We start from the raw sequence: 19,612 nt of genomic DNA on the forward strand, positions 1-19,612 counted from the left end.
TACGAAATTCACGTCGTGATTCCCGCGATAAGATAAGGAAGTACTCTATTATTTTGTGTGGTGAAGGCGCGAGTATTATGCTTCTTTCACTCTGCAGTAGCTCGCATAAGGAGAAATTTTTAAATGTTATTTTTTTGAAAAATTGATTCATTATTGGGGGCCCCCTGAGAGCCCTGATGTGAGATGATGCGGCCAAGAGGTTTTTTTTACTTGCTGCTGCTGCTCTTTAGGGTCAATGATTGACGCACGTCTGTGCCAAACGAAGGGCAAAAATTGTGGAGAAAAATAAAGTATATAGAAATTCTCCCCGCGCACATCACATAGATCGGACAGAGAGGTGCAGATTGCGGATGGAATTTAACTTGCCTGCGATTCTTGGTACATTGTAACAATGAGTGTGGTTCTTTTTTGCTACCATCAAGTGCTACAAGCGAGAGTGCTATGACCCAAACCAATATGTACATATGCAAAAAGCCTCAAACAACAGTGATGAACGCAAGCATCGGGAGCAATTTACTTCGCAGCATGAATGTAGCTATATGGTTGCCCTGCGATGGGATGAATAATCACAGAAATTTCTTGGTGGTGCGATGCGGACAAATCACTGAGCACACTCCGAGCATTGTGGATCACAACATTTACGCAAATTACACCCAGGAAATGCACGAGAAGCGTCAGTGATTTTGGGGAATCATCCACATTCACGAGATAGCTTACACACACTTCCCCCACTCTCTGTATGACCTTTCACCCGCGAGTCTATAGGATAAATTCAAACACACCCACGCACTTAGAAGTGATATTTTGTAATTTTCGCGACAGCACGGTCCACGAGACACGCACCGGAATTTTGCCCGCTATAACCCACGAAAGTGCCTTCAAAGAACGCGTGGCTCCAATGAATGCAAAGAGCTAACTGTGGATGAATTCTCTGACCACCTCACACTCAACTCGTTCGTTCGGCTTTGGAGAAGTGGGAGCTCGACAGTCATCAAAACCTGCTTCAAACAGCGACAATACAGCTGAGCCAAAAGGGAAAAAAAAGTGAGTGTTCTCTGCATCTGCCGCGGAACGCACCAAAGAGCACCCAAGAACCTTCCATCCGCGGTGTGCCCATATATACAGCATTTTACGTTCTTATAGCCGGCACAGGGTGCTCATCAAAAGGGCCAGGTATCAAGAAGATGAAGAAGAAAAAATAATTTAAAAAATTTTAAAGAAAAAATTATAAGCAAAAGATTGTTGAAAGAATTTCAATGGCAATATTATTCATTTTAATTTTAAAAAGATTTTTTTAAAATTTTTTTTTTATTAATTTAATTAGTTAGAATACTTTTCTTCTAATAAAGGAATCTTTTCGTCTATATGTTGGAAATTTTTTTGTGGAAATATTTAGGATATGCGCGATCTTGCAGCGGATAAATAAAACAAGAAATCTTAAAAAAAATAACCCTATTTGTTTTATTAGAATCCGCTGGAGGAATAAATGACAAATATTTGCCCAAAAATTCAGACAATGACGTCACATTTGTATTTTTTTAATCTCACGCATAAAGCAAAAAAATATTGAAAAAACATCAACGTGGAAGCTTTTAAAATTTGAAGAAAAAAACATAATGGTGACGTCATTCCTTGCATTTTTGAGCAAAGTTGAGTCTAAGTGTGTGTTCTTGAGTGTAAAAAAAGCATTTGCTAATTTTTATAATAAAATATTATTTCCAGAAACGAATAAATTCATTTTCATGTGTAATGCAGTATAACATAAAAAATTAATAATTTTAAAAACCCTGGTTCTTCGTCGGCAGTTGAAACTCCTTACCCAAAGAAACTCAGAATCTTACCAAAGCTTTCGGCCCCTCTCGGAGCCTTCTTCAGTGGCCTCTGAGCGGGGCCGAAAGCTCTGGGAAGATTCTGAGTTTCTTTGGGTAAGGAGTTTCCACTGCCGACGAAGAACCCGGATTTTTGAAATTATTGATGAAAACGTCGGAAAAACTGCATTGATAAAAAATTAAATTTTACAGAGAAAACTAAATATATTTTAAAGAAAAATTTAAAAAGTTTCTTTGAATATTTTCCCAAACTTATTATAGAGTTTGGTTTGAAAGAAAAACCTTCAATGTGATCTACAGAACGAACTAAATTCTTTCTGTAAGAACAGTTACACCAGAAATCATTGGAAAATAGATTTTTAGGTCTTTTTACGTGATATTTAAAATTTTATTAAAAATTAATCTAATTAATTTCATTTACTCAAGTTTTGTTTTTCTAATTAACTAAAGAAAACTTTTTGAAAATTTCTTTAAAAAAAATTACAGGAAGTTGTTTAAGCAAGTGTGGAGCTTCTAATACTTCGAATTTGTTATCAAGCTTATTTCTATTTGTAAAATAAAACAATTTATTTATTTTTGTCAAGATAATGTAGGTAACTACTACAATATCATCTTATCAGCAGCAAAGGTGTGACACATTTTAAAAATATATAAATTTATCTATAGGTAATTATATCACTTTGTCTTTTAATTTTCACTAAAAGAAAAAAAATTCTATTGAAAAAGTGGAAGCTTTAATAACTTCTTTCACCTCCAACCTACCCAAGAATATCTTCAATTTAGCACAGAGTGATTAATTTTCCTCATTTAAATGTTTTATAATGCTGCTGCTTTATTTCCACGATCAACCTTTGTCTCCTCGTCAGTTAAATTCAATTGCACTTTCGTACACCACACATCATTGTTGATGTTTTAATTAACACCTCTTCGCTAATGCTCCATTTTTGGATTGGCAACCTTGGTGGTTTTGATTCACGCGCTGTGTGGTGTTGTGTTTAGAATGATTGTATTTAAATTGGCTAAATGAATATCCCCCAAATACTGAGCTACCATTTAATTTATTATGTTTGTGTGTGTGCAAAATGCGACAGATATTAATATTTGATATGAATATTTATGATTAAATAGCACCTGTTGCCCCTCGAGCACACATCCACGGGCAATATGGGAACAGTTTTAGCATGGACACACGGTGTGTTGTGGGTGGAATTTTTGGGTACTTTTCTCGTGGCGCATGAGCTTTGAATGTTTAACTTTGGGAGCTTTTGGCAAGTACTCGAGGTGACTGAATTGCAGCACATACGGACTCTCGAGGAAGTGTTCAAATAATCCTCTTGTCAGTCTCTCGTGAATTGCCATCCTCTATGGACGTGCAGCGCAAGCACATCGTGTGGCGTACGACGTGAGACACACTGTGGATTAAAATTCACTTTGATGAAAATCCTCTGTGAATTTTGGAACAGAGGATGATCGAAATAACTGATGATGTCACAAAAATTTATAATGTGAAGTGAATTTCAATAGTGGATAACTTTTTATCACCCACCCACCCATCTCATCCTTGCGAGATATTCTTCATTTCATAGTGCAAGAAAAAAGTTCATCAGCGAAAGGAAATCACATCGGGTGCGCCTCCGTTCGTTTTCCTCTTTATATTTTTTTCTTTTATGTGTTGTGTGCCAAAAAGAAAATTCCACATAGTCTCTAGTGGAATTTCTAGTGGAATTTCCATTAGTGGATACATTTCTCTTGAAATTTTGAACACCTGTTCCACCTCTCCGAAAATCAATTACAAAACCTTCCTCCATTGCCCTTGCTCCGCGATCCTCGCTTTCCCGGTGACACCATCAATTTCCTGTGTGAGTTTTTCCTCGCGGGAACTCGCGAGGGTTGAATTTCTCCATCAGCTCTCTCGCATGAAATTTAATTCCTTAAGCTCCCCGCGTTGCTCCAAAAAAACCCCACCACCCTCTGACACACATATACACACGTTTTTCACCTCTGAGCTTCCACAGAACCTTTCACCCCGTATGGATTTCGAGAGACTGTATGTAAGAGGTATGGTGGGAAAATTGTGTGCACAAGTGAATGAGAGTGTGTTTATTGAGGAAAAATTGCAGAAAATGTGGAATTTCCCTGCATTTTCCCACTGGGCATTTTTCTCACAAACCCCCCATGTGTCTTGTTTGAAAATGTTCTTATGTGGGGTACCTTTCGGTATGCCGTTGCAACACCAAACGAATAAGATCTCATGCATAGTTAATGCTGATAGACAACAATTTTGCATATGAGGCACACTGGGGTAGTATGGGGGGTCGCTCACTAACCACCACCCCCCCCTTCCATCGCCCTGTTGTGAATCCAATCGACATCGGGTGGTGCAGAATGAAATTTTCCGGAAAATCATTCGGAGATGTGGGTTAGGTTGATGAATAAATTATAATGTGAAAATACATTTTCTAACACATTCACGGAATAAGAAACGAGCTTTTCAGGAGAGAGGAATCTCCTATTGATTCTCCGAGAGATGAGATTTGCAATCGTTTGATCCTTCTGAGAAAATCTTCGGTATTTTCCTTATATTTACCTCCAAGGCAAAATTTGCGAATCCCCTTTATCGTTGTTTAACTCAAGAATTCTCATCTCAATACATCTCTTTTGACCAATATCGGCTTAAGAATGATTTTGTGGATTTTGAAGGTTTTTCTTTTATTATTTTAAAATCTCTAATACGGAGATTGTGCCGTCTATTCGCATTTACCCTCGTTGTGTTTAGACTTAGATTTAGAGGCATATAATTCAAATAGATGGAATTGCCAAGGGCCCCCTCAAATAGATTAAGGCCACATAAGGATTATGTATTTGGTAATTTTGATACGAACTCGAGATATTTGTCGTCAATAGGTTAACCACATGGATAAATCGAGATGTAAAATGATATGATTATTCGATCTAATTTAAGGGAAAACTGTTATGTGTAAGTGAAATGAAATTTAAGATTTTCCGGTGCTAAATAGAGGAAATTCTTTAATGAAACAAGAGAAGAATTTTTTCCAAGGTAAAATAATTAAAATTTTAATAGGTTCTAAAGAGGTTTGACGGGGATATTTTTTTCTTTTGTATTTAATGGGCATTTCATTTTTCTTTCATTTCATTTCTGTTTTTTATTTTCTTTTTCTTTTTTATCTTAATCATTGTAAGAGGGTGGATCCCCTAACTATGTATATGATTTAAATAATAAAATTACTAAATTGCTAAATTTTTCCCTATGAAGTTACCTTTAATTTATTGATTTTAAGGTGGCACAAAAACGTTCTAAAAAAAACTGTGAGTGAGAAAATCATTCGAATTTGATTTATTTATTTTTCCTCATTCTTCATTCAATTTCATAAATAGCAAGAACTGAGACGCCTTAATACTCCCCAAATGTTCTCGAATGAATCGATTTCAAATTAATTCTTCTAAGTTTCTTAGTTATGATTCTTTTTCTTTTATATTCAAATATTTTGAATATTTTTCTTTTTAAAAGTTGCTCAATGGATTTAAATGGAATCGTGAACAAAGAAAGAATAAATAATAAAAGAAAGAAGATAAATCTTCACTAAATTGCAATACAGAGTATTTTTGAAATTTAATTCCCATAATAATTTTGCTTAAAAATTCTAAAAAGACATTTATATTAAATTTCAAACTAATATTCTATACATTGCAATTTATTGCATATTGATATATTTTTTAAAATGGTTTTTGCATCTAAATTAGTTGAACAAAAGCAAAAAAAATAATACTATTTGCTCAACGTTAGAGTATTTTTTTTTAAATACAAAAAAAAATTCATTGAAGATTTTAAGTATTTTTGGTGATATTGGTCCTTATTCAGCGACCAAGAAATCCTTGAAATTCGCTTGAAATCTTGAAATTTCAGTACAAAATTCAAAGATTTCAAGGGTTTCTTGGTCGCTGAATTAGGCCCATTATTTGAAAAAAAATCCGTTGAAGATTTAAGGATTAATTAAAGGATAAGGAAAACAAGATTAAAAAAAAATATTATAAAACGAGGTAAATTGTCGCTTCGCTCCAATTTTCCTCGCCCCGCTTCGCGGGGGGTTTTGCGCTTCGCGCAAATTATAAAGAGAAAAAATTGTGATGATTTATAAGTATGATTGGGCACACTCATCAAACCCAAAAGAAAAAATTTGCAAAGAGAAAAAATCATTTTCATACAACATTTCCGGCGCCAAATTCAAAAATTCGCAAAAAAAGCATGAGAGTTATATGGGGGCTACCTGAAGGGGGGCTTTGGGGGGAAAATGAATACGGCCACTCGAAACCGCCTGTTATAAGGAGCCTCTGTACCAAATTTCATCGCGATCGGTCAAACGGTGTAGATTTGTATAGCCGAACACGACGGAAGATTACCAACAAACAGACCTTTCTTTATTATATAGATAAAATAATTATCCTAATGAGTTCATTATAACTTTCAATTAAGTTCATTTTTCGTGTAAAAAATTTCAAATTGATTTATTTTTCCACAGAAATTAATTAAACTTAAACTCCTGAGTGTGTTTGACATAATCAAATATTTTTCCATTAGCTTTTAAAAACAATACGAAGCTGAAACTCGGGATTGTAAATCGAGGGTTGGAAAATATACTATACTAACTCATTTTTGTTGATTTTCAGGAGAGCGTTTTGAAGTTTGAGATTTACATTGCTTCTTATGTAAAATTTTTTACAGTTTTCGCTGTAACTTTGTAGGGATCAAATATTCGAATTTGTCCTTTTGAGGGAAGATGAAGGACATCAAAAGCTATCGAAAAATGCGTTAAAAATATACTATACTAACTCGACTTAGTATAGTGTATTTTCCAACCCTCGAAATTTATTAGCCAAATTATATTTACTTTTATTTCAATACGCAATAAGAAATGAAAGTAAAAAAATATTCAAGATATGAGATTTGAACCTTTTATGAGAAATGTCTTGAGAAAATCCATTAGTTTCTCCTGTTTCTACTCAACTGATTTCGAAACAAGACATTATCAATCCAATAAAGTTTATTGAAGAAGAAAAAGTATTTCAAATAGAATTTTACTGGCTGCAGTGATGCATTAAATTGCAATTTAATTTTCTAAATAAATTCTTTCCTAGAATAAAATTCAAGGTACTTTAATTTGAATTATTCTACAATTTGCAACAGTGTCTCATTATAAAGTTTTATCGTTCTATCCACAAGAAAACTTCCTCAACGGCTTATATACATTATGTAGAGAAACACCTCTATATGCGTCTAATATGCGTGCCCAATGGTTATATGACGACAATGTTTAAACTTTATAAGCACTATAAAACTTTCAAGCTCCATTAAACCTTTAAAATACTAATTTTGTTTACACCTTTCCTTCAATAAACCTCCCACTGTGTGTACACACATGAGTTTTAAATTTAATTCCCAAATGTCTTAAAGTTTCCATTTTCTTTCACATACTATATAAGTTTTCTTCCCGCACATACATAGATTTATATATTTTGTTGAAATGTGTGGAAAGTATGTCAGGTTCAAAAATTGGATGAGATATCCTGAGGATTTTTCCATGTGAAAATGATTGGAATGGCATGCAATGAATCATGTATGTTCTACCACGATGATTGTATCATTGAGGATAAATGTGAAAATTCTGCCAAGAAATCAGCCTTCTCGCTTGTCCCAAATATTACCTCCAAATCGAATATTTGCCCATTTGGTGATATTTTGCACAATTCTTTTAAATTCTTAGTTAAAAAAGTGGATAAAAAATCCCCATTCCGATAAATAAATTTTCAAAAAAAAGTTATGAGAAATGAATTGAAAGTAAATTATTTTTCTCCAATAAAATTTTTATCCATAAATTCGTCACGTAAATTGAAGAGATATGTTTTATGTTTAATTTACATGATCCAGTCACAGTGTGAGGTGTGTTCTGCGGTGTCAATTGAAAAATAATTCAGGCCATAATTAAATTGTGTGTGTACTACTATATCATACCAATGGCACTACTGTTTATTAATTTGAATTTTATATTATATATTGCTCCGCCCTACCTGCATTTCCAATATATTTGTCCTGTGATGCTTCCCTTTTTTTCCTCTCTACTTTTCATTTAATATTCTTCCTACATTTCCTTCATTCCAACATGGCAAAAAAATTCAATAAAATTCATCTGAAATAAAATATTGACTTTTTTTGTGTTCAGCATAACCCCGCGTGCATAACGCATTTTCAATGCACAGCATCAATGTTTTCTCAATCAATTGTGATATATGGTGGTAAATCCAGGTTATACCACCACCCCCAGAGCGAGCGAAAAAAATAGGTGCGAATTTTAGCGATTGAACAGACAATGGGAATTATTTTCTAGAGTTTACATTTGCAATTTAATCCAGGCGGGAAATTTTTGTTCCCAAGTGTACTGGGGCGTGTAAAAACATGGCGAGTTTGTTGCATTTACTCTGCACTTGAAACTATGGATGGAACCCCCCTATCGCCCGATGGGGCCATTTTCCCGAATTTCCCAAATGGGAATTGAAAAATAGGGTCACAAGTACGTGTGTAAATGGGAACCGTGTATTTACGCGAGGAAATATTCCTGCAATTTTGCCAGAGATGTCTGTTTTTATCTAATTTATATCGTACGTGGATTTAGAAGTTCAATTATGTTTTCAAATTAAAATGAATAAATTAATTTTAATTATTAGATAATATTTTAACCTCAATAGTACCTCTTTGACCTTTGATATTTTACAAATCCTTACTTAGGTAATCGTATTCAATTAATTGTAAATTTCTGAAGCCTTTGCTCAGGAATGAACATCTAGTATGATTCATAATGTAATTTTCCGGTGAAATAACATCTGAAATTTCTGTAAAACACCTAGGGGAATTTATTCTATATTCGTTTACACCACATTTTCCATCCACTGTTATTTGTTCAACACCTCTGTGTATTTATTTTGACAACATCAAAAACTTTTCATTAATTCCAATTACATAGTTCAATTTTAAATTATATAAAACGAAATATTTCATTACTCTAAAAAGTAAATTCAAATAATAAAAAGTAATAAAATATATAATGTACCTACCTACTAAATAAAATGATATACATTTTGATTTTTTTTTAATTAACGTAACTCTGGATAAACGTTTTAGTTAGTCTAATAACAATCTTTCCAAACAATTCCAAAAATATCTTTTTCTTAACTATTAAAATGCATTCAAGATCCTAAATGAATACCCCCTTATTTTTCATTAATACAGTTTTTTAAACTTTTCTCTCACTACCTGTACAGTTAAAACAAAATGCGAAAATATTTGTATTTTTCAATTTAAAAAAAATAACTCCCATTTTGGGAATAACCAACTCACAGATTAATGAAAAAAAATATATATTAAAAACATGCGTTTCCGGGCATAATAATACAACTGGGGCAGCAGATGTTTTATTTATTTATAAAAAAAATGTTTTTGTTTTACAGGAAATTGTGGCATTATTATTGCTTTTTTTAACTCGGAAATAAGTCAAAAGAAAAAATGTTTTATATTATTTATTTTTCAATTAAAATTCATCCTGCTACTGTTTAAGTTCTTGGAATTTCTGATTAAGTTGTTGTGAGGAATTCACTGATTTTCAATATATTTTGTAGTTAATGGCGTACAATGATGGGATGTTTATATTAATTTCTTTGGGGTTCGGTTGACGAGATAAAGTCATATACTTATAATGTCTGCTTTTGTACAATTTCACCAATCTATGATTCTCTAATATGTAGGGGAGAGCGGGGTTAAAAAAGTCACTAAAGGGTTTAGAAAAAGCTCAAAATATAATATTTCCCAAACAGATAAAGCGAAATGTATAGCTCAATTCTTTAGGATATTTACTGCCCTACAACTCTTTCTCAGGTCATTTTGTTCTATCTAGCTAGGAAATATGATATTTTAGGCTTTTTCTAAACCCTTAAGTGACTTTATTAGCCCCGCCCTCCCCTACATAAATAATCATTTCTGTTTAAAAGAAGAACAATTGCATAACCCCTGAGGATTTAATATAGTTTCCTCACAGATAAAATCCCTCATATAAATTTCTCTATATTGTCCCTTTATATTACAAGTTCTGAGAATAAAATTATATTTACTTTCAATATATTACTTATTCAAGAGAAGCTTTTCATTATTGCTCTTATCCTTTGGTACATATCATACATATCTAATGATTTTTCATATTAAAAACAATTCTATTTCAAGTTTAAATTAATTGAAATATTCTCAGTCTAAGCATATAATTATATTTTCAAGTATAAAGTATTTAATATGCATAATACTTTAAATACAAATACAAACTTTTACTGGAGCTTTGTACCTACTATTTTCATCGGATAGCTTTCATACTGTGTAAATTCTTTCATGCGGTGTGTCTTTTCCATTCACATCATCCCGGGAAAATCCCCATCGTCAAATAACACGAGGGGAAACACGGTGGGGAATACAAATAGAAAGTGAGGTTGAACCATGGGGCGGGCAAAGGGACAGTAGTGCGAGGGTGTGTGGAACACGGCAAACATACATGTTGTTCATGTTGTTAAATATTAAATTAATCAACATCACACAATGTGAATAGTCGACTTTTATTGTTAGTATGGCTAATAATATCAATGGCATGAAAAGTGCTTCGTAAATTTTAATTTACTGCACACACTCCCTTGTGGTTGTTATATTTTTGAAAAAGTACTCACTGTTTACGCAGTATACGATCCACGTCGGGACGCCGCACCATCTCCACCGCGCGCGATAAAAGTCCCCAATGGATATGGGTTTAGTATTATTTTGTGACACACGAGACATCTCCCCCGTGACACACAATATTGAGCTAAAATTACGAATTATTCTCCATCTAATAACATTTCATATCCCAACTGATGACTTTTACGATGTCACCCGGCGTTCCAATCCTCGAGATACAAAATTCCAATTTTCCATTATTTGTTCGATGCACGCGAACATACTCCCCCCTCCCCAAACCCCCACGAAATGGCCCTCCCCCACACTCTTCATAACCATACTCAAGGCGGGGAAAAATATATGTCCTCCTCCAGTGGCATTAAATAATGATAGAGTGTCCAAAAATATATACTCCACTTTCATTCTATCATCTCATTTAATATTGAGGATGAACCCTCGAAAGACAAAGACGAATGAATTTGATTTTTCGCCTCAAAGCACAAACCACTTGTTTGTTGGTCTTTTTTTTTTGGTCTATTTCCACCCCCTCACATCCGCCAATTCCCCAGAAACTCCACCCTAAGATTAACTTTTCAGATATACAATGTGAAAAGAGAGTGAAGAAGAAGTAAAAAAAAAGAAAAGCTCCAATGTAATGTAAAACTACCCCAGGGGGTTGAAACTTCTTGCTGGCCGAGCTGCCATCCTTCGCCCCTTTTACTTGCTTTAACATGATTTTTTAATAATAAATGCCATTTTATGGAAAGTTTGATGCATGTTAACGGTGGACAATGGAATTTGTTCTTTCACTCTAAAATCCATAAAAAAAAACAGAGAGAGATTTTCCAAAGTTGGGCACGAATGGGCATGATGGTATAAAAATGATTGGAAAAGTTAGTTTAAATTTTATATATCAATTTTACATGAAGTGGAATCAAGTGATTATTTCTTACTGTTTGCCCTGGGGAGTATTTTAAAGAAATCTACAATGTAGCTCCAAAAGAACTTCTTGAGTGAAAACTTTTAGGAAAGAATCATAAATTAGATAGTGTTAAAACTATTAATAAATGTTTCTTTTTTTAATTTTACTGTTTTAATGTTTAATTAATTTTGAAAAAAATATTAAACATATATAGCATTAATGTAATATGATAATGCTGTATATTATAATAAATGATTTTTTTTCGCGTTTTTCCTTTTGCTTTTAGATAAACAAAATAAAGAAAAAGTTTTAGAATATTCCCTAAAAGATATTCTGCTGACATGAGAATTTTTAATGAAATTTATAATATTTTTTTTTGAATCTTGAATAATTTAAAAGGGTTAAAATGACGTTAATCTTGCTGAATTTGCAAGGTATTTAATGCCAGGAAAATGCTTGGGAAAATTGAAAAACTCATCAGAAATACGTTAGACGTTAACCCTCTAAAAATCATGTTGTGGAATTCAGTGTTTCAAATGTAGGAAAAAAATATTTATAAAAAATAAATTAAGAACGTTTTCAACTTCATAATTTTTCATTTAGTTATCTAAATCTGTTCAAAAAAAGCTCACATCAGAAAAGTTGAAATAGAGCTTTTGGTTTAAAAGGAGTTCATGCATGGGCCATGTAAACTTCCTCTGTCGCAGAACAATTTTGATTTATTTCATCTTGTAGAGAATAAAAAACCATTTAAAAATCGCGAGAGAAACTTCCCAATATCCACTGGGATCACATAGAAAAATTCAAATATTGGACACCATTTGCAAAATTGGGTCAAAATTGTTTTGCGAGAGAGGAAGTTTTTACATGAGCCGTGCATAAACTCCTTTGATATTTTAAAAAATTCCTAATTTCATATTTTATAGTTTCCACACATTATTTTCCCCAATTTTCTCATAATCATTTTTTTTCTTCATCTCTACCTACGTTACGGATACATTGTACATAAGAAAAACCGTTGAAATTTCCATAAATTGGCGATATGTGAAAGAAAATGTTTGTTTTTCTTTTTCTTCCTGACCATGAGCTTGCCATTGAGGCTTTGAAAGTTCAGCGAAGTTGATCGTATGGATATTGAATTAACCTCGGGGGAATTTGGTGTGCCCTGTGCTGTACGAAAGAGTGGTTTGAGTTGCTTGTATGTGGCTTTATACTACCCCTGGGATTCATACGCACCCCATTTTGACCTACATCCTTGGGACTTCCTTCAATCTACCCCTCAGAAGCAAAAAAAACTACCATCTGGGTTCTTTCTTTGGGTTGGAATATGAAAATAAAAACAAATGTGCAGTATACATTGTGATAAATTGTGAAAAGAGTGAATTGAGCATGTTCCTACCATTTCTCAAGTCGTCTCCTTTTCGCTGTCCTACATCCTTCCGCATCCCAAAATGTGTGTGTGTGTGTGTTTTTTCTTCTGTGAGTTATCACACCTCCCCGGATTTCTCATTTTGTCTACCAAACAAATCCAGTTCATCGAGTAAATTATTGCCATTTCCTCAGCCATTTGCCAGCATCCCCCTCCATACACAAGGCAGCACAAGTTGATGGTGATGGTGTACCAATAAGGATGTGTTTCAACGCAATGAACATGAAGGCGGATGAATGGTGTGAGAGACGATGTTTTGAGAAATTAATGCTACAATAATTGAAAGTATCGCGCCGTGGTTACTTGCTCAAGTTGAGGCACACGCATATTTTGAATCATCTCCTTTGCGGGGGTTTAAAAAGAAGAGCCAAGTGTGCGGCACACGTCTTTTATATACGGGGGTGTGATTAATATTAAAAGGAGTCATGTGCTCCATCCCCATTGGAGGCTCATTGCAATGTGTTTCACGATAAGACGCACGTCTTAAGATAAAATGTGCTTATGGAGAAAATGTGGAAGAACATCACGGTGGATTATTAATTAAAATTAAGAAATTAAATTAGGGGACATTGCTTAAAGACGCTACTTTTTCGCCCTCTCAGTGGTTCGCACCCTCAGTGTTTTTCGTGCTACACCTAACTTTACTATACCGTATTATATATACATATAGCATTTAAGTGTGTGTACAGACAGAGAAAAAGTATCAACAGGAAAATTTTCTCCGCATATATACAGTGTAAAGCTTCTCATCCACCGGGGAAACCGTGAGAAAATGGAAAACTCCAAAATGACCCTCCAAAGGACACTTACAGCCACCTTCAGTATTACCTCAATTATATGGATATGGCTCCTCATCGTAGCGAGACTTCCGGCAGCACGAGCTAAAATTGGTAATTATTGTATCTTTTAGCAACATTTTTTTCTCTCTCTTCTCACCAACTTTCCCATCTCTCCGCACCATATAATCTACAATATGTACATATCGCAAAAGCTCTCTCCCCCAAACCCCCGTGTCGCCCGGTGTAGAATATTAAATCGCTCGCTGGTGTGCGAGGTATAAAAAAAAAGCGCGCAAGACAAATGTTTGAGGTTCTCGTTGGAATTTTATCGTTGCTAAATCGCTTTTCGACACATCAACTTCTCTCTCCCGCCCATGTCACTTCACCATCCTCGAGTACCTTAAAAACTCACGCAAATATTTTCCCCCTGAATCTGTCACAGCTTCTATTTAGCATGTCTCTCGAGGGGTGGGACAATTTTGAATTTCCTGGGAAAGTTTCTCTTGTTTTTCCTCTTCACCATACAGAGAGAATGGCGGTGACGTACCACATGAAACTTGCATAGCACTCACATGTTGTGGAATTTTTGCTCTATACCAAAGGGGATTTCCATACACTTTCCCATAACAATCTGAGAAATTTTTATGGGGAAAATGGATGGGAAAATAGAGCAAAATTTTAGGTATGTGGGCTTGGAATGTCGAAATATTGCGGCATAGGTAAAGGTATAGGTATTTTTTTTATTTTTTAACTGTTGGGCTTTTTTTCTTCTGGACATCTGTATTAGACTAGGTGTCTAAAAGGAGTCAATAACAATTTTTTTTTAATTTCGTACAATTAGATAAATATGGTTTAAAGTCATGCAATTTATTGTTTTTCTCAATTGAAAATTATTTCTAATATTTTTATTTCATATTTCTCGACTGAAAAATTAATAAATCAATATGTACAAAATATACTTTTGAAAGCTTAAAAAAGAATCCTCGCGTAAAGCTCATAAAGTATATGTATTTGGGCAATATTTCCCGTATTTTTTTATTCTAAATATAATAGTTATATTCTCTAATTTTCTGTTGAATTTACCCAACCGAAAGGTCACGTAAGGGCTACAATTTAATTTCATAATAAACCCCCAAAAATTCCATTATTGTTACCTCTATTCGTCCATCCTCTATACAGTTAGGAAAGGTAAATAGATGAAATTATAACTCTCTCTTTGCAAAATTATGGGCTTTGACCTTTCCGTGATTGTTTAAATTGCCCTCCCTCACTATATATTTTCTCATCAAATGTTCCGAATAACAACAATATATTTTCTACTATTTTTCTGACCTAGTTTATACTGAAAAATAAACAAATATAAATCTTTTGCTAGTTGGATATTTGCCCAAAGGTTTAAATCTATGAAATTAAAAAAAAAATATATAATTCCTTGTACGAATAATTTAAAAATATTAAATAGATCCATATATTTTTAATCTGTGCATAAATATTTGTATGTGTATAAAAAATTGTTATAGATATCTATATATATGTAGATATGTAGGTATATCACATCATTAATAATAAAGTATGAGGGAATAAATGCTGAAGCACAAAAGTAAGGACAAATACCCAAAATGACCGATAAATCGATGCTATTGTTTCATACAAATTTCGACACGGTGTCCCCTCGTATTTTTAATCCATATTCATAATTACTCAGAAGATTAAAGAAGAGGAGGGAATTTCATGTGATATTTGGGAACATAAAAGCCCTGACATTTCCACTTTGTCCGCTTCAATTGGGATCAATTGGGGGCGAGAATTAATTGGGAATAAAGAAATATTTGGGAATGAGCAAAAAAAATCTACAAAAATTGCTTTAATACAATTTTTTCCGGTAAGATTTAAAGGGGTGTGTTGACTTTTGGCAAAAAAGGTTTTTTTGTGCGAAATTGTGTGAATTGGTGATATTTCTGTAATTTATGTGGGTATACATGAGGATGAAGTAGAGAAAAAAATCATCCCCAGACGAATTGCAGACTTTTTCACAGCAGTGGGAATTTTTATTTTGCTTCGGGGCTCTTTTTTGGGGGAAGGGAGGTGGGATCGAAAATGGGGATGAAAACATGACGGGTGGTGTGCTGAAGGAGTATGCAAATGAGATAAAAGTTGACGACTCATAAATTCAGAGGAGACAGCACGAAATCTATGGAAAATTGAAATACCAATTCAAATATTTGTTGGAAAACTTCATCCCATCATCGATGTGGGAAGCTCATTCTTCACGACAGAGAGAGAGAGAGAGAGAGAGAGAGAGTTCAAGAAGTAAAGATTTTCCTAAATTCATCCCTCGCCCACACTATTACGCAAATTTTCCTCAACTTTTCACCCTCCAAGTTCCACAGACTTTCATCGAGCGGAGTATGTGGAAAACTCCAGAGTTTTGAGGACTCCCAGACACATGGTGGAGGGATTCAAGTTATGGACTGAAGGACCACGATACCCAAAGAATTTGATGGAAGAAACGACAGGATCCTTATGCAAATCCTCCCTCCTTCTGACATCACTCCATAATTTATATATACAGAACCAAAAAGCTTTGTAAGTCCTTGTGCGAGAATTATCAAAATGTCACCCAGAATCCTTGTTGGAGTTCAAGTGCACACACTTATTATGAATTTTAGCGTTCTCCCCCCATGGAATTGTCGCTTCAGTCCAACCAATCCAAAAGTCTATAAAGTCGTGGGACAATAATAAAATTCATACCACGATTTCCTTGACGATTTCCTTCAAACTTATTCTCAACTTCAAATTCGCTTCTTGAATCATAAATTAATATTTGAAGAGACAGCTTTTTGACGCAAATCTAATTATATCTATATACTGAAATACTTATATTCAGTGTGGTGTTTTAGGTATTGATCTTGTAACGAAATGAGCATGTTTCTGTCATAAAGAAAGGGCAATTTTAGAATTGAAAATTCAAGACATAAAAATTGGATGTAGTTAAATAAATCTTGGTCAAAAAAGTTCTAACCAAAATTCTATTCTTATCCCCTCAGTGAAGATATTTCATTTTTACAATTCAACATGCAAATAAAATTCCACCGAGCACCACGAAAATGGTGGAAAGGTGGAAAAAGTCCTCTTACCAAAGAATTGTGGTCAGAAGCACATATACGATTAGGGTTAAAGAATATGTTTCACAAACTCGGAACTTGAGTCTTAATTCCATATAATTTATTCAATGCTTGTTGGGCAATCTCACCGAGGAAAAGATTGAGAATGAAAGTAAATGAAAAAGCATGAACCTTTGTTTTATTTCATTTTCCAGCTCTCAAGAAAATCAATAGAGTTTTTCTTGTTAAAAGAATGTAGATTTCCCATTAAAAGATTTTCATTCTATTTTCTTTGATTGATAAAAAATTTTCTAGAGTGAGAATCTAAGAATTAAATCAAAAAGATTTTTCGCTTTAAGAACATTTTAAATAATAAGAAAGCTCAAGGAAAATTTAGAAAAAATCCAAATCATTCATTTTCTGGAAATTAAATCGTACGAAATAATATTTGAAACAACTGTATACGAGCATGACGCATTTTTTCCACGCATTTTTCTCATTTAGACGCCTGGTAAAAAAAGTCCATCGATGAATATACATATTTGCTGTGTACATAAATGGAGTAGCAAATAAAATAACGAGCAGAAAAACAAATATTTAAAAAGCGAAATAACAACACCAAACTCACGGATGTTGCTATAAAGAAGGGCTTGGAAATTTTAGCGAATTAAAACATCAGACTGTATCATTTTCATTGTTTTACAAAGAAAAAAGAATTGTTACGGATAGGAAAAGTTGGAAAGTAAACAACTGTAAATCCTAAATTATTTTCTGCAACAATATTAAATTTACAGAGTCTACAGCAAGTACATAGTCTGAATTACACATGTTTTACATTTTATTATGTATGTACATTATTTAAAGGGGGGTTGCGATGGGAGAATTTAATGCATTACACGCTTTTAAATAAATATATTCTGGACTAGAGGGCAAAATACCATTATTGGTCGTATTATTGCGATTCCCTCTGCGATTCGGATTTAATTCAGGAATTAGTTATCTGCCCATATTGATTATTCTAGGAACCTTTATATGTCTATTAACCCTATAAAGACAAATTGTACTTTATTTAATATTGATTTGTATAATAAAAACGAATTTCTTCTAATTCCTCTAATAGCCACTGAGGATTGCATACAGAAAGATGTCGAAAGCTCTGACAATTCAAATATTTTAATTGCTGAATTTCCAAAAATTTTCAAACAATTTTTAACAAAAACGATCGTTTAGAGTACCTGCATATTATTTGTTCTCAAAAAGTTATTTTTTTTGACTAAATTTACTTTTAAAGTATTTTATTCAAAGCCGACTTTTGAACGGATTTATTCGAATAGGATATACATAATTTGTTTAAGGGATTTTTGTTTGCCTTGTTTGCAAATAATCTTATCTGGGCCACGATAAAATTAATTTTCCTAGAAATGAGAAAAATATTCACGATATCCCTATTAAATTATGAAAAATTTATAAATAATCTCCACACAAAATTTCATCGCAAATGTTTCAATTCCATTGGATAAAGTAAATTATGTATTATTAAATTATTCTCTTTTTGCTAATTCGTTCAATTTTGTCTCTACATTCAAGAAGTGAGAGAGAGAGAGTAATTCTCAGAATTTTCCCATAGCACCAGTATAAGAGCAATTATCGTTTAACGAGATAAAAGACATTTTCTTCAAATGACTTACCCAGAATAAAAAGTACTCGAAGCACGTGGATGAAAAAAAAAACGTTGGGAGTTACAAAATACAAAAGAGCACTTTATGGTGACTAAATAGCATGTTTTAAGCATAAAATTGAAACTTTTCACTGAGCTTCGGGGTGAAATGAGTTGGAAAATTATGGGGTTAAAGTTGAGAAAAAGAAATTTCCACGGTTAAAGAAAAAAACCGATGGGGAAAGAAAAGTTTCTTCATTTTCTCAATGGCTTAATTCTACAATTACGTTGACGAAGGTATTTTTAAAAATATACATATATATACCTTGAACTTAATCGAATATTTATTGACATGCTATTGTGGAATTTTGGGGTATTTTTACCAATGTATAGATAGAGCTGAAGTGAGTGAAAATTGCTAATTTATCTCACTTGATGGCGACCTAATGAAATTATGCCCTCTCATGGATTTTCTGCAATTGCCAGCTACGGGGAATTTTCATGGGATGGGGCGGAGTTTTCAAGAGGAAAATAAGCAGGAAATTGGCACTTTTTAGTCAACATTGTCACTGACAGCAAGAGAGGCATGTGAAAGCTAAAAAGAGGACAGACCCTCCGCTAATTTCCCAATGAGTCAATATTTTCATGGATTTTTTCCCTCTCAGATACAATCTTCTTCCCAATTTTTCCGGGGGCAAACTTTTAATTGGGAATTTTCCCAATTATCAAAAAGTGCACAAATGTCGCTTTGGTGTTTTCATAACATTTCATACCATTTCAACTTCTCGATCACACATTCACTTTTCCAATTTTCTTCTTGGTGGTGTGGGGTGAGGGGAACGCCATGGGTGAGTGTGGTGGATAATATGTGAAAATATATCTGGATAAGGCAACAGCAATGTGTGGGAGATTTATTGAAAATGAAGGGAAAGGCAGAACGAAGAAGAAAATAATAGAATTTTCTCATATAAATCAGCAAACAGGAAGAACGCCCAGTATTAAGCTCAATTTTCATGGGGCCACATGGATATTCCCTGGCATTTGAACAAAGGTGTTTTTCCGGTGAATTCTTACTTTGCCTTTGTGCCCATAGCGTCAATAATAATAAAAATAGGAATCATTTTTCATAAAAAA

General features: G+C 33.6%; 2 protein-coding genes across 15 annotated transcripts in view; one reads left to right on the forward strand and one right to left on the reverse strand.

The window, feature by feature from the left end:
- LOC129793453 (uncharacterized) overlaps positions 1–1,128 on the reverse strand; it is a 29,420-nt gene extending 28,292 nt beyond the window's left edge. For 4 of the 10 annotated variants that reach the window (XM_055833471.1, XM_055833470.1, XM_055833469.1 and 1 more), the window contains exon 1: positions 952–1,128. In XM_055833471.1, the coding sequence (XP_055689446.1) occupies positions 952–1,128 (177 nt within the window). Of the gene's footprint in view, positions 1–366; positions 916–951 lie in introns of those variants that run through there. The other 6 variants (XM_055833472.1, XM_055833477.1, XM_055833476.1 and 3 more) reach the window with 6 other exon arrangements.
- A 2,011-nt stretch (positions 1,129–3,139) lies between these two features.
- The window catches only part of LOC129793455 (acid sphingomyelinase-like phosphodiesterase 3b), an 82,175-nt gene continuing 65,702 nt past the window's right edge, over positions 3,140–19,612 (forward strand). Inside the window, exons 1-2 of one of the 5 annotated variants that reach the window (XM_055833488.1) lie at positions 3,140–3,688; positions 13,073–13,828. In XM_055833488.1, coding sequence (XP_055689463.1) covers positions 13,711–13,828 — 118 coding nt within the window. In that variant the 5' untranslated portion in view covers positions 3,140–3,688; positions 13,073–13,710. Of the gene's footprint in view, positions 3,689–13,041; positions 13,829–19,612 lie in introns of all 5 variants that reach the window. The other 4 variants (XM_055833489.1, XM_055833490.1, XM_055833487.1 and 1 more) reach the window with 4 other exon arrangements.

This window comes from Lutzomyia longipalpis, chromosome 3, assembly GCF_024334085.1.
Source record: "Lutzomyia longipalpis isolate SR_M1_2022 chromosome 3, ASM2433408v1".
NCBI classification, from domain to species: Eukaryota; Metazoa; Arthropoda; class Insecta; order Diptera; family Psychodidae; genus Lutzomyia; species Lutzomyia longipalpis.